The sequence below is a fragment of the Dendropsophus ebraccatus genome, chromosome 7 (assembly GCF_027789765.1).
Source record: "Dendropsophus ebraccatus isolate aDenEbr1 chromosome 7, aDenEbr1.pat, whole genome shotgun sequence".
Taxonomy (NCBI): Eukaryota; Metazoa; Chordata; class Amphibia; order Anura; family Hylidae; genus Dendropsophus; species Dendropsophus ebraccatus.
This window is the reverse complement of record NC_091460.1, coordinates 143,896,020-143,911,757: the sequence shown is the minus strand read 5'-3', so window position 1 is coordinate 143,911,757 and position 15,738 is coordinate 143,896,020. Positions and strand designations below refer to the sequence as shown.

The 15,738-nt window shown below is 43.5% G+C and overlaps 1 protein-coding gene across 1 annotated transcript in view; it reads left to right on the top strand.

Moving 5' to 3' along the window:
• The first annotated feature begins 365 nt into the window (after positions 1–365).
• The window catches only part of FREM3 (FRAS1 related extracellular matrix 3), a 58,613-nt gene continuing 43,240 nt past the window's right edge, over positions 366–15,738 (top strand). Inside the window, exons 1-2 of the mRNA XM_069976863.1 lie at positions 366–5,325; positions 6,082–6,171. Coding sequence (XP_069832964.1) covers positions 366–5,325; positions 6,082–6,171 — 5,050 coding nt within the window. The remainder of the gene's footprint in view (positions 5,326–6,081; positions 6,172–15,738) is intronic.

Here is a 15,738-nt window from a genome sequence, read left to right as displayed (position 1 = left end):
ACTGGTGGGCTCTCCATAGCTGGGGTGGTCTCCTGCAGCCCTGCTCCTGGACTGGTGGGCTCTCCATAGCTGGGGTGGTCTCCTGCAGCCCTGCTCCTGGACTGGTGGGCTCTCCATAGCTGGGGTGGTCTCCTGCAGCCCTGCTCCTGGACTGGTGGGCTCTCCATAGCTGCGGTGGTCTCCTGCAGCCCTGCACCTGGACTGGTGGGCTCTCCATAGCTGGGGTGGTCTCCTGCAGCCCTGCTCCTGGACTGGTGGGCTCTCCATATCCGGGGTGGTCTCCTGCAGCCCTGCACAAGGCTAAGAACATGGGTTGGAGGATGCAGAATTACAACCCTCATCCTCTGCATCTTGTCTGCTTCATAATGACTTTACTCACCTGGGGACAAGCTCAGCCTGAATCCCGATCACTGCAGGCAGAACATATTGTAGTCAACAACCAAGGAGTCCGAGTGCCTTTTGGACGTTCGGTGTTTGTGGATCCAGTGGAGGATCTGGTCCTACAAGTGCAGCCTGGAGACAAGTGTGTAGTGACCGTGCTGGACAATGACCCCCTGTCCCAGAGACCTGGAGCACTGACCCCTAAAAAGTTTCCATGTGACTTTGGACAAGGAGAAGTGCGATACACCCACCTGGGCTCCCGCAGCCCACCACGGGACAGGGTGAAGCTGCAGCTTAGATACGATTCTCCTACAGAGACCTTGATCGTGCCATTTGTCCTGGAGGTGGAGGTCATCTTCCAGCAACTGGATATAGTCACTCGCAATTTACCTCTGGTGGTGGAGAAGATCCATGGAGCCAGTGTTCCAATTGATAAAAAAGTCTTAGGTTTCTCCTTTGACCCTGCTAAGGAGTCGTGCAGAATAACCCCACTTCTTGGCACAGGTGGGCTACCAAGGTATGGACACTTAGTTAATGTTACCACCAGCCCCCAGCAGGGCATTGACTGTCATACTTTTACCAGTTCTGGCTTCTATTACCTGCACACAGCCCCTCATAACTCTCCAAACAGAGATTACCTGCCCATGCGAGTGGATTTGACTGGTCCAAATGGGGCGACAAGGCAAGAACACTTCCACCTGACTGTCAGAATCAAGGAGGGGGTTGAGAACACCCCTCCTCACCCCAGCTTTGTATCTATGCTCATGATGGAGGTGGACCAGTTTGTACTGACAGCCCTGACCCCAGAGATGCTAGCAGCAGAGGATTTGGAGTCTGACCCTGGGGATCTTATCTTTAACCTGACAAGCCTCCTTGATTCAGAAACTTCTGGCTACCTGGTAAGCACTGATGACCAGAACTTGCCCATAACTTCCTTTTACCAAAAAGACTTAACCGAGCTTAGGATAGCCTACCAACCCCCATCCAGTGAGTCCTGGCTGGAGAGGATTCTGCAGCTGGAGATGCAAGTGATAGACACAGAAGGAGCCTCCTCCGAAACTTTTGCCTTCATGATTGTTGTGAAACCCATGAACACATTTGCTCCCCTTGCTACTCGCAACGCTGGATTGTGGCTTCTGGAGGGTCAGTCAAGACCCCTGTCTGGTCCAGGATCTGGAATGAACAATCTTGTGCTCAGTGATGAGGATAATCTAGAGGAGGTGAAAGTGAGCGTGATAGGTGGACTCAAACATGGACATCTAGTCTTGACACATGAGTCCAATACTGCGAACAGTGGTGGAAGTGGCTTCACCTTTACTCCCCAAGAGCTGCACTCTGGACTTGTCGTTTACCAGCATGATGGTAGTGATACTTACAGTGATAATCTGATTCTCAGACTAGAAGATGGAAAACACCAGGTGGAGCTACTCTATCCCATCACAGTGTTCCCTACAGATGATGAACCACCCGTTCTCAATGCCAACACTGGACTCAGCCTGGCAGAGAAAAGCCTGGCTCTTATCTCCCCCTTCATGCTCAGTGCCACAGATATCGATTCAGAAGATTCCACCATTCTTTTTGTGTTACAAGAACCATTTAGTCACTTGGGAGAAATAGTGCTCAGACAACCCGAGACCCCTGCTGAAGGTGAGGAATGGAAACACCTTCCTGAGGAAGAACTGTATGAAAGGGTGGTAAGCGAGTGGTACCAAAAGGACATTCTGGATGGAAAACTCTACTATAGGCACGTGGGGCCACACAGTGCTGAACCAGTGCTAGACCGGGTGCTGTTCAAGGTGCTGGATGATAATGATCCACCCAACCATTCTGGACTTCAGGTTTTTACTGTGCGGGTAGAACCTGTAGACGACATTCCTCCCGAATTGTTCCAAGGGACAACTTTACACATGACTGTCAAGGAATATGAGGTGACCCCTTTCAAGAGAAAGCACCTGCGCTATACGGATATGGACACAGATGATAGACATCTCAAGTACACCATACACAGCCATCCAATGGACACTGACCCCAACCACCCAGTCCAAACTGGTCACATTGTGTTAAGCGACCTGCCAGATGTGCAGGTCACCTCTTTTACTCAAGCCCAAGTCAATCATCACAAGATTTCCTACAGGCCTCCAGAAAAGGAACTGGGGATTGTTGCCAAAGTTTTGCAGTTTAACTTAACAGTGGAAGACGCCTCAGGTAATTCCGTGCTCGGCACTTTTACTATATTTTTGCAACCTGTGGATAACAAGCCCCCGGAAATCATCAATACAGGGCTTACTGTGGAGGAGAGGGGTTCTTTTATATTCACGAAAACTGAACTTGATGCAACAGATCAGGACACTGACAGAGAGAACATTATGTTCAGCCTTGCTCAAGCTCCAATACATGGTCAGGTCCAGTACCAAGGTGAACCAATGGCATTGGGAGAGTCGTTTGGACTTTTTAACATAGAACTGGGGCATCTGTCTTATATCCATAACGGGGATGAATCTAACAGCGATTCCTTCTCTTTGATAGTCAGTGATGGTATCCATGAAGTCCCTGTTACTATAAAAATACATGTTAAGCCAGTGGATGATGAGGCCCCAAGATTAATGCTTCCAGGTGGTCTTTTGGGATCTTCCTTAGAAGTCCTAGAGAGGGGGGAAACCGAGATCACTACCAATGTTATCCAAGGCACTGATCCCGACACAGATGACCTAAGGCTTACCTTTATTGTTGAGGAAAGTCCTAGAAAAGGGGAAATCTTGGTAAATGGTGTTCCGGCTGAGAGATTCACTCAGCAAGAGCTTCTTAATGGAGATGTCATGTATGCACACACTTCAGGAGAGATAGGACTTCACAAGCAGCAGGATTTCTTTAACTTAACCATTTCAGATCTTTCAGATGAGTGGGTAATAGGAGGGAACAAAGTGCAGGGCGTGAAAGTACACGTCACTATTTTACCAGTGGATAGTGAAGCCCCTATAGTCAAATTGGGAGATCAATTTTCTGTATTAGAAGGTGGTAAAAATGGGTTAATGCCCCTAAACCTTGATGCAGAAGACGTTGATACCCCAAAAGATGAAATATTGTGTACAATTATTGTCCAGCCCACGTCTGGATATATAGAAAATATTTCCCCTGCTCCAGGATCGGAAAAGTCCAGGTCTGGGATTCCAATTAGTGCGTTCACTATAAGAGATATCCGTCTTGGCCACATACATTACGTTCAAAGTATCCACCAAGAAGTAGAGCCAATAGAAGACAGGTTTACTTTCCGCTGCTCAGATGGTATCAGTTCTTCTCAGCCTCTCTTCTTTCCTATTGTCATCATTCCCACCAATGATGAGAAACCAGAAATTTTCACTCGTGAGTTTATTGTTATGGAAGGTATGAGCCTCGTGATTGATACCCCCATCCTTAACGCTGCCGATGCCGATCAACCTGCAGACGAGCTTCTCTTCATCATTACCAACCCCCCACGACACGGTAGAGTCATTGTGCAGCAAAGCTCCTCTCTCATCTCCAACTTTACCTTGGAAGACATAAAGGAGAGCTCTAGCATTGTGTATGAACATGATGACTCCGAGACAAAGGAAGACAGTTTTACCATTGTTCTGACTGATGGGGAGCACAGCGTAGAGAAGAAAATCCTGGTAATGGTTATTCCTGTAGATGATGAGACACCGAGGATGGCAATAAACGATGGTCTGGAGATAGAAATAGGAGAAACGAAACTAATTACAAACAAGGTGCTCAAAGCCACCGATTTAGATTCTGATGATGAGTCTCTAACTTACGTGATTCGGTTTGGCCCAAGCCAGGGGCTCCTGCAACGCCTCAACCCCGATGGAACAGTCCAAGGGAACATCACAGTGGGAATGAACTTTACGCAAAAGGAAATAAACAAAGAACTTATCCAGTATACCCACATAGGCCAAGAAGGTATACGTGACCTTATTAAATTCGATATTACAGATGGACTGAACCCGTTCATTGACAGATACTTCTACGTTAGCATTGGTAGCCTCGATATAGCATTCCCAGATGTCATTAACAAAGGAGTAATGTTAAAAGAGGGGGGAAGGGTAACACTGACCACAGACCTTCTAAGTACGAGTGACATAAACAGTCCGGATGAGAATTTAAGGTTTAGCATCACCAGAGCCCCGAGTCGTGGACATCTTGAGTGTACCGACCAGCCTGGAACCCCTGTCACAACCTTCACCCAACTCCAACTGGCCGGGAATAAAATCTATTATATTCACACCTCGGAGGATGAGATGAAGATGGACAGCTTTGAGTTTGAAGTTACAGACGGCTACAACCCTGTGTTTCGTACATTCAGGATATCCATAACTGACGTGGACAATAAGAAGCCAGTTCTTTCCATCCATAACCTCTTGGCAAATGAAGGAGAAAACAAATTAATTACCCCCTTTGAGTTAAGTGCAGAAGATATGGACACCCCCGACCATTTACTGCGATTCACAATCACTCAAGTACCGGTGCACGGGAACATTCTGTATAACAATAGTCATCCGACTACGACCTTCACCAAGCAGGATCTGAATGAGAATCTGATCAGTTATAAGCATGACGGGAGTGAATCCATCGAAGATAGCTTCTCATTCACTGTCACCGATGGGACACACACTGACTTTTACGTATACCCTGATATTACATTTGAGACCCGAAAACCCCAAATGATAAAAATTAGGATAAATTCACTGGATAATGGTGTTCCTCAAATTGCTGTCAACAAAGGAGCTGCAACGTTAAGGGTCCTTGCGTCCGGACATCTTGGCTTTCTTATTACTAGCAAATCGCTGAAAGCAGAAGATCGAGATAGCCCTAATAAATTGCTGAAATATCGAATCACGGACGCCCCAAAGCATGGCAGTATTATCAACATGGTACATGGCAACGGAACAGCAAGAACATTTACACAGGGTGAGTACTATAAAGTTATTAACTAAATATTGACATACTTTGCTTTGAATATGGCGCCATTCACATCCTGTTACATAGTACGTCACCGACATACACTGAGGAAAGGTATTCTGACAGATACCACAGTAAACCATCAACATGCACATTGGCTTTAATAGTCTAAACATAGTAAATGGTCACTATCAGAACAGGTTCATTCCACTAAAGTCAATGGGTATTTTGTGGGTGCATTGCAGTATACGTTGGATTATCCCAACTTATCCTAGTGATCTGCCGGAAAACGTGATGTGAATGGGTGAAGTGAGAAATTATACAAAGAGCAAAACTGACAAAAGATTTGTCATTTACTTCTGTTAAAAAATCTCTACTTTTCCAGTACTGATCAGCTGATGTATGTCCTGCAGTAAGTGGTGTATTCTCCCCAGTCTGACACAGCGCTCTCTGCTGCCACCTCTGTCCATGTCAGGAACTGTCCAGAACAGCAGCAAATCCCCATAGAAAACCTCTCCTGCTCTTCAGACTGGAGACAATACTACACTTCCTGCAGGACAAACTGCAGCTGAAAGTACTGGAAGACTTGAGAATTTTTAATATAAGTAAATTACAAATCTCTTGCACTTTCTGGAACCAGTTGTTTTGAAAGAAAAACATTTTGGGGGTGAACAACCCCTTTAAAATAACTCACTGCCATGTATTTTCAATGTAGCCATCTTTGTCTCTGCATTTCATATCTTCCTTTCTTCCTCATTTTAATAGCTGACATAGATGAGGTGAAGGTCTGCTATGTCTTGAAGGACGGTGAGAATGCTACAAGTGACAGCTTTCGTTTCTCAGTAGAAGATAACGGTAAGTTCATGAAATTCTGTTTTGGGGATTTTCTTTTATTGAGCTCGGTACTGACTGAATGTGATCCTAGATATTCAAAGTATTGAATATAAGTAAGTCCAGTCTAAAGATTTATACAGTACTCAGGCCTGAGGAGGAGGCACGTCCCCCAACAACATCACATGGAGGGTCATGTTGTAGAATAGCTCTAAGATCCGGACAGTTTATACAGTATATATTTCATCTATAACATGTTTCTTGGCTAAAAAATGCTTGAATAAAAAGTTGAGCAAGACCTGCTGCTGAATATACTGTGAGCAGTGTATGATGGATGAACCACACTCATAGGGGGGGATTTATCAGACATGCTGTAAAGTGTGACTGGCTCAGTTGCCCCTAGCAACCAATCAGATTCCACCTTTCATTTTCCAAAGAGCCTGTGAGGAATGAAAGGTGGAATCTGATTGGTTGCCGGGGGCGACTGAGCCAGTCTCACTTTACACCATGTCTGATAAATCTCCCCCATGGTGTATAATAGATGGGGAGATGGATGGCGTCCCTAAGTGAAATTGCAGTTTATGCTGCTAGTTGTTATTTCCTAGAAATGAATTCTTTAGAATCATTGTGATTTAGTAGTATTCCCTCAATCTGTGGCTCCCAGGGGAACTGTCAGCAGCTTATAGGGATCTAACCTGCTGATCTGTCCCTACTGCACAGGAGACGCTGAGGAGGAAGATATGTCTCTTATAGTCTCTTACCCAGGGCCGGCCTTAGGGCAAATGGCGCCCTGTGCAAAAACTTTTTTGTGGCGCCCCCCCCCCCCCCCTTAAGGTAATATAAAGCTCATTCAGCCTCACACCCCTCTAGACAACACTTATCACCCAACTCCCCCCCCCCCTGCCGTCATACACACAACTACCACCCCCATCCCCCAAAACAACTACCACCCCCAGCCCCCCACACAACTACCACCCCCAGCCCCCCACACAACTACCACCCCCAGCCCCCCACACAACTTCCACCCCCAGCCCCCCACACAACTACCACCCCCAGCCCCCCACACAACTACCACCCCCATCCCCCAACACAACTACCACCCCCAGCCCCCCACACAACTACCACCCCCAGCCCCCCACACAACTACCACCCCAGCCCCCCACACAACTACAACCCCCAGCCCCCCACACAACTACCACCCCCATCCCCCAACACAACTATCACCCCCAGCTCCCCACACAACTACCACCCCCATCCCCCAAAACAACTACAACCCCCAGCCCCCCACACAACTACCACCCCCAGCCCCCCACACAACTACCACCCCCAGCCCCCCACACAACTTCCACCCCCAGCCCCCCACACAACTACCACCCCCAGCCCCCCACACAACTACCACCCCCATCCCCCAACACAACTACCACCCCCAGCCCCCCACACAACTACCACCCCCAGCCCCCCACACAACTACCACCCCAGCCCCCCACACAACTACAACCCCCAGCCCCCCACACAACTACCACCCCCATCCCCCAACACAACTATCACCCCCAGCTCCCCACACAACTACCACCCCCAGCCCCCTACACAACTACCACCCCCAGCCCCCAACACAACTACCACCCCCAGCCCCCCACACAACTACCACCCCCATCCCCAACACAACTACCACCCCCAGATCCCCACACAACTACCACCCCCAGCCCCCCACACAACTACCACCCCCATCCCCCAACACAACTACCACCCCCAGCTCCCCACACAACTACCACCCCTATCCCCCAACACAACTACCACCCCAGCCCCCCACACAACTACCACCCCCATCCCCCAACACAACTACCACCCCCAGCCCCCAACACAACTACCACCCCCAGCCCCACACACAACTACCACCCCCAGCCCCACACACAACTACCACCCCCAGCCCCACACACAACTACCACCCCCATCCCCCAACACAACTACCACTCCCATTCCCCACACAACTACCACCCCAGCCCCCAAAACAACTACAGCTCCCCACACAACTACCACCCCCAGCCCCCCACACTGCAGCCCCGCACACAACTACCATACCCCACCCGCCACACTACAGCCCCGCACACAACTACCACCCCCCAGCCCCCCTGTTTAGCAGAAAAACATAAACAAAAGATACTCACCTGTCAATGGTTCCTCAGCAGCAGCTTTCTCCTCCTGAGGCTCTGGTCCCAGTAGTGGCTATTTCCGGCCTCACACACAGCTCCCTTCCCCCCAAGCTCCTATCTTCAGCCCTGCGGCGCCTGCACTCTCCCCTCTCCTGCCTGTCCCTGACATGTGACGTCAGCAGCAGCGTAGAGAAGATAAGCAGGGGAGAACAGACTTTTAGACCATGACCACACAACGCCCTTCTTTTAGAAGTTTAACAGACGATTTTTTTGAGCAGGACATACAGCAGCTGATAAGTACTGGAAGACTTGAGGTGTTTTGTTAATACAATGTAAATTACAAATCTCTGGCAATTGATTTAAAAGATTTTTATTTATTTATTTTTTACTGAACTTCCCCTTTAACTTAGGACCAGTGATCTTCTAAAAGTTCTCCACATCTGACATCATCCCAGTTAGTGGGAATAAGAATTTCCAGCCCTTCATCATGGCCTTAGGGGCGCTGTCCTGTAGACGGGTTTGCACATGTATAAGGTCACAGATCAACAAGACTTTTAACTGGTTTTGTGTTGATGTCATGTTATCTGATGACAAATACAGTTAAGGGTTTCGGAAGCTTTAACCATTCCTGAGGTTGTGGCCGTCCAGTGGAACGTCCGGTCATATGTACTGCAGTTTTTAGCCTTGGCTGTAGCCTATAGATAAGTACTCAAGCGGGACATTTAATATACGAAATTACACTCACTAGTTCAGATTTCACTAGGGCACTATATAATAAACAATCTCAAGTCTTCCAGTACTTATCAGCTGCCGTATGCCCTGCAGGAAGTTGTATATTCTTTCCAGACACAGTGCTCTCCGTCCATGTCAGGAACAGTCCAGATCAGTAGCAAATCCCCTTAGAAAACCTCTTCTGCTCTCCACACTGGAGAGACTACACCACTTCCAGCAGCTGAGAAGTGCTATAAGACATGAGATTTTTTAATAGAAGGAAATTACAAATCTCTGGCACTTTCAGGCACCAGTTGATTTGAAAGATTTTTTTTTTTTGTGAACTGTCCCTTTAAGCTGCACCCCATGCATACAGTTAGGACGGAGCTCTTACACATTAAGTGGGTGACTTATAATAAAGAGGCATTCTAGTATGAAGGCTTCCAGTGAAATGTTAAACCCTTTGGTTCAGATCAATGGACCATGTCTTAAAACATTACAAAAACTGGTTTCTGGAAAGCGAGATTCTTGTACCTGATGGGACTCTTACAAATGGTTTGGCCTGTCGAGCTGATGTCAGTATAAAACTCCATGAAACAGGCTCGGGGGCTCATACAGTCTGTAATACAGCCCTAAAACAGGGATCGGGAACCTTCAGCCATCCAGCTGCAGCAAAACTACAATTCCAATCATGCCTGGACAGCCAAAGCTTCAGCAGTACTTATCAGCTGCTGTATGTCCTACAGGAAGTGGTGTATTCTCTCCAGTCTGACACAGTGCTCTCTGCTGCCCCCTATGTCCATGTCAGGAACTGTCCAGAGCAGCAGCAAATCCCCATAGAAAACCTCTCCTGCTCTTGACAGTTTCTGACATGGACAGAGGTGGCAGCAGAGAGCACTGTGCCAGACTGGAAAGAATACACCACTTCCTGCAGGACATACAGCAGCTGATAAGTATGGGAAGACTGGAGATTTTCAAATAGAAGTAAATTACACATCTATATAACTTTCTGAAACCAGTTGATTTGAAGAAGAAAAAAGATTTTGGCTGGAGTATCCCTTTAAAAATGGCTATCTAGACTATAATGATATAAGGTACCAAGCTAGGCCCAGATGAGTCAGCAGGAGGGTGGTTAGTAGTTACATCCTTGTACGTCCTTTTTATTCTACACATTGAAGGAACTTGAAGGAGTGTCCGCTCCTACAGGTGGTCATTGTAGATATTTCACAGGAGCACCAAGGAATGTCACTCACCAGAGATACGGCGGGAGGGATCGGACAGGACGTGAGGCGAGGAATGTGCTAGACATACATGGGTGACGGTCCCGGTGTCCCAGGTTACAGAACAGCCGGAGAGATATCCACCCCTAGGAGGCGGCTATCAATCTGCAATGGTGGCAGGAGGGGGTCAGCAACCGTAGGTCGGAGGACTATATGGCAGCAATTACACAATAGAAACAGTTAACAAGAGGAGAGTAAATTACTTTGATGGCTTAGACTTGTAGAGGACATTTACACTCGGCTATGGTCACATGACGTTAAAAAAAAAACGTCCGTTTTTACTGCGATTTAATTGACTTCAGTTCAATGCATTGAAGTCAATGGAATGACGGACATCCAATGCACACGAAGTATAAAATAACGGACGTTAACTGCATGGACGTCAGAATAATGATCATGATAATTATTTTCGGACGTCTTTTGCAAACAGCGGACGTTATTTGTAAGTTGGTCACACACAGTTTTTCCTTTTTCACCGTCTTTTCACCGATTTTACTATTAAATTCAATGGACTTTTCAATTAAAGACAAAGGGTGATCAGTCCACCTGACCTAGAATAACGGACTGATGGCCGTCACTGCACTGACCAGTGGCCAAACAGCCAAAATGTGTCAGATAATCTGTTCATAGGGCCCTAAGAATCATGTGGTCCTAAAAATCAGACCCCCGCTGATGAACAAATGGTGGAGTTTCTTAATCAGAGGTGAAACCCTTCAAGGATTTTTCAATTTCTTTTTTTTTTACAGAAAACTGATTTATTTGAAACCAGTTTACCCCAAACTCCCAGTATGCTAGGATTGCTGGGACGTCCATGGATAGTTGTGCACAGTGTAAGAATGTGGAGAGTAGATCGGTAACATAGAAGGAAGGTACAAATGCCAAATGCAATTAAATAGGTCCTTAAAATAGTTTTGTCATTCTCAGAATACCTTCATTATTAGGGTGACCCCCGTCTCTTAAAGGGAAAGCGTGCAGAGTCATTGAGCCTAAACAGCATTTACAGGGACTATTGTGCACTCAGCCAAAATAACATGGCAGCATTCCCAGTGCGTCCTGGGATAGGAAACCAGTAAACCAAACACCTGGAGGCTTCCCCTATTATGTGGAGCTTAGAGAACCTTTGCCCCCTGACACCTGCCCTGCCCTGCAGAGGTTTCCTCCCTGCATTATACATGCCTACAAGGGCGACCTGTCAATCAGATCCGTCAGGAAACAAAGTCCTAACAGCAATTACATCCATCTATGCTATGATATAAGCAGAGGGGTCAATCTGTTACCGAGTTACACAAAGATACAATGTTACAGGCGGATAATAGATAGATGATAGATAGATAGATAGATAGATAGATAGATAGATGATAGATAGATAGATAGATAGATAGATAGATAGATAGATAGAAGAGAGATAGATAGATAGATAGATAGATAGATAGATAGATAGATAGATAGGAGATAGATAGATGATAGATAGTAGATAGATAGATAGATAGATAGATAGATAGATAGATAGATAGGAGATGGATAGAAAGGAGATAGATAGATAGATAGATAGATAGATAGATAGATAGATAGATAGAAGATAGATAGATAGATAGATAGATAGATAGATAGATAGATCGGAGATAGATAGATAGATAGATAGATAGATAGATAGGAGATAGATAGATCGGATAGAATATAGATAGATAGGAGATAGATAGATAGATAGATAGATAGATAGATAGATAGATGATAGATAGATCGGAGATAGATAGATAGATAGATAGATAGATAGATAGATAGATGATAGATAGATAGATAGATAGATAGATAGATAGATAGGAGATAGATAGATCGGATAGAATATAGATAGATAGATAGATAGATAGATAGATAGGAGATAGATAGATAGATAGATAGATAGATAGATATGAGATAGATATATAGATAGATAGATAGATAGATAGATAGATAGATAGATAGGAGATAGATAGATAGGAGATAGATAGATAGATAGGAGATAGATAGATAGATAGATAGATAGATAGATAGATAGATAGATAGATAGGAGATAGATAGGAGATAGATAGAAGATAGATAGATAGATAGATAGATAGATAGATAGATAGATAGATAGGAGATGGATAGAAAGGAGATAGATAGATAGATAGATAGATAGATAGGAGATAGATAGAAGGATAGAATATAGATAGATAGATAGATAGATAGATAGATAGATAGATAGATAGATAGATCGGAGATAGATAGATAGATAGATAGATAGATAGATAGATAGGAGACAGATAGATCGGATAGAATATAGATAGATAGGAGATAGATAGATAGATGATAGATAGATCGGAGATAGATAGATAGATAGATAGATAGATAGATAGATAGGAGATAGATAGATCGGATAGAATATAGATAGATAGATAGATAGATAGATAGATAGATAGGAGATAGATAGATCGGATAGAATATAGATAGATAGATGATAGATAGATAGATAGATAGGAGATGGATAGAAGGATAGAATATAGATAGATAGATAGATAGATAGATAGATAGATAGATAGATAGATCGGAGATAGATAGATAGATAGATAGATAGATAGAAGGATAGAATATAGATAGATAGATAGATAGATAGATAGATAGATCGGAGATAGATAGATAGATAGATAGATAGATAGGAGATAGATAGATCGGATAGAATATAGATAGATAGGAGATATATAGATAGATAGATAGATAGATAGATAGGAGATAGATAGGAGATAGATAGATAGATAGATAGATAGATAGATAGATAGATAGATAGGAGATAGATAGATAGATAGATAGATAGATAGGAGATAGATAGATCGGATAGAATATAGATAGATAGATAGATAGATAGATAGAAGATAGATAGATAGATAGATAGATAGATAGACAGACAGACTTAAGAAGTAGAGCAGCACACTATATATACTCCACCTCAACATTAAAGTTGCACCAAGAAGAAATCAATAGATGGTTAATTATTTAGAAATGAAAAAAAATGGAAGCAAAATATTTATAACATCTCTTTTATTCAGTATCGATTATGATCACTATGTACAGAACATTAGACAACTAAAAACAACCTCACTGAATAAGTCTATCTATCTATCTCCTATCTATCTATCTATCTATCTATCTATCTATCTCCTATCTATCTATCTATCTATCTATCTCCTATCTATCTATCTATCTATCTATCTATTATCTATCTATCTATCTATCTATCTATTATCTATCTATCTATCTATCTATCTATCTATCTGTCTCCTATCTATCTATCTATCTATCTATCTCCTATCTATCATCTATCTATCTATCTGTCTATCTATCTCCTATCTATCTATCTATCTATCTATCTATCTATCTCCTATCTATCTATCTCCTATCTATCTGTCTCCTATCTATCTATCTATCTATCTATCTATCTATCTATCTATCTATCTCCTATCTATCATCTATCTATCTATCTGTCTATCTATCTCCTATCTATCTATCTATCTATCTATCTATCTATCTATCTCCTATCTATCTATCTATCTCCTATCTATCTATCTATCTATCTATCTATCTATCTACCTATCTATCTCCTATCTATCTATCTATCTATCTATCTATTGCCTATCTATCTATCTATCTATCTATCTATCTCCTATCTATCTATCTATCTATCTATCTATCTATCTCCTATCTATCTATTATCTATCTATCTATCTATCTATCTATCTCCTATCTATCTATCTATCTATCTATCTATTATCTATCTATTATCTATCTATCTATCTATCTATCTATCTATCTATCTCCTATCTATCTATCTATCTATCTATCTATCTCCTATCTATCTATCTATCTATCTATCTATCTATCTATCATCTATATATATATCTATCTCCTATCTATCTATCTATCTATCTCCTATCTATCTATCTATCTATCTATCTCCTATCTATCTATCTATCTATCTATCTATCTATCTATCTATCTATCTATCATCTATCTATCTATCTATCTATCTATCTCATATCTATCTCCTATCTATCTATCTATCTATCTATCTATCTATCTATCTATCTATCTATCTCCTATCTATCTATCTCCTATCTATCTATCTATCTATCTATCTATCTATCTATCTATCTATCTCCTATCTATCTATCTATCTATCTATCTATCTATCTATCTATCTCCTATCTATCTATCTATCTATCTATCTCCTATCTATCTATCTATCTATCTATCTATCTATCTATCAACTATCTATCTCCTATCTATCTATCTATCTATCTATCTATCTATCTCCTATCTATCTCCTATCTATCATCTATCTATCTCCTATCTATCTTCTATCTATCTATCTATCTATCTATCTATCTATCTATCTCCTATCTATCTATCTATCTATCTATCTGTCTTTTCATCTATGTTTATCTATCTGGCAACCTGTAAACTCATCTCAGAATCCTCCTGTATTTTTATTTCTTTCTTATGTATAAGCATTGGAGGAGTTAACTTCCCAGTGTTCTGTTGCCTTCATATCAGGTCAGCATATGGCCCTATATACCATATATTAGCGCTCGTTTGCTCCTCGTTCCCTGTTCGTTGCTGCCACTAATCCACGCGGTGGCAGCAAGCGGGTGAGTCTGGGGGGGAGGGGCTGCCCGGGTGATCGCTGATCCTCCAGGCAGCCCATAGGATACAGCAGCGTCCTATTCCACAGAGCGACAGCAGCAGATCGTTGCTGTATCAGTCGTTTGTTTTTCAACATGTTAAAAAAACAAACGACTGCAACAATCAGCCGACATGAACGATTATCGTTGCTGTCAATTCCACGGGACGATTATCAGCTGTAACGGCCGATATCGGCAGAATAGGGCCTTAAGGATTTGGTGTTATGGAAGGGCTAATGGGCGCTGTGTATGTCCTCTGTCTCTCATGTAATCTCGCTGCTGTCTATGTCCTCTGTCTCTCATGTAATCTCGGTGCTGTCTATGTCCTCTGTCTCTCATGTAATCTCGGTGCTGTGTATGTCCTCTGTCTCTCATGTAATCTCGGTGCTGTCTATGTCCTCTGTCTCTCATGTAATCTCGGTGCTGTCTATGTCCTCTGTCTCTCATGTAATCTCGGTGCTGTCTATGTCCTCTGTCTCTTATGTAATCTCGGTGCTGTGTATCTCCTCTGTCTCTCATGTAATCTCGGTGCTGTGTATGTCCTCTGTCTCTCATGTAATCTCGGTGCTGTGTATCTCCTCCTCTGTCTCTCATGTGATCTCGCTGCTGTGTATGTCCTCTGTCTTTTTAATGTAATCTCGGTGCTGTGTATCTCCTCTGTCTCTCATGTAATCTCGGTGCTGTGTATGTCCTCTGTCTCTCATGTAATCTCGCTGCTGTGTATGTCCTCTGTCTCTCATGTAATCTCGGTGCTGT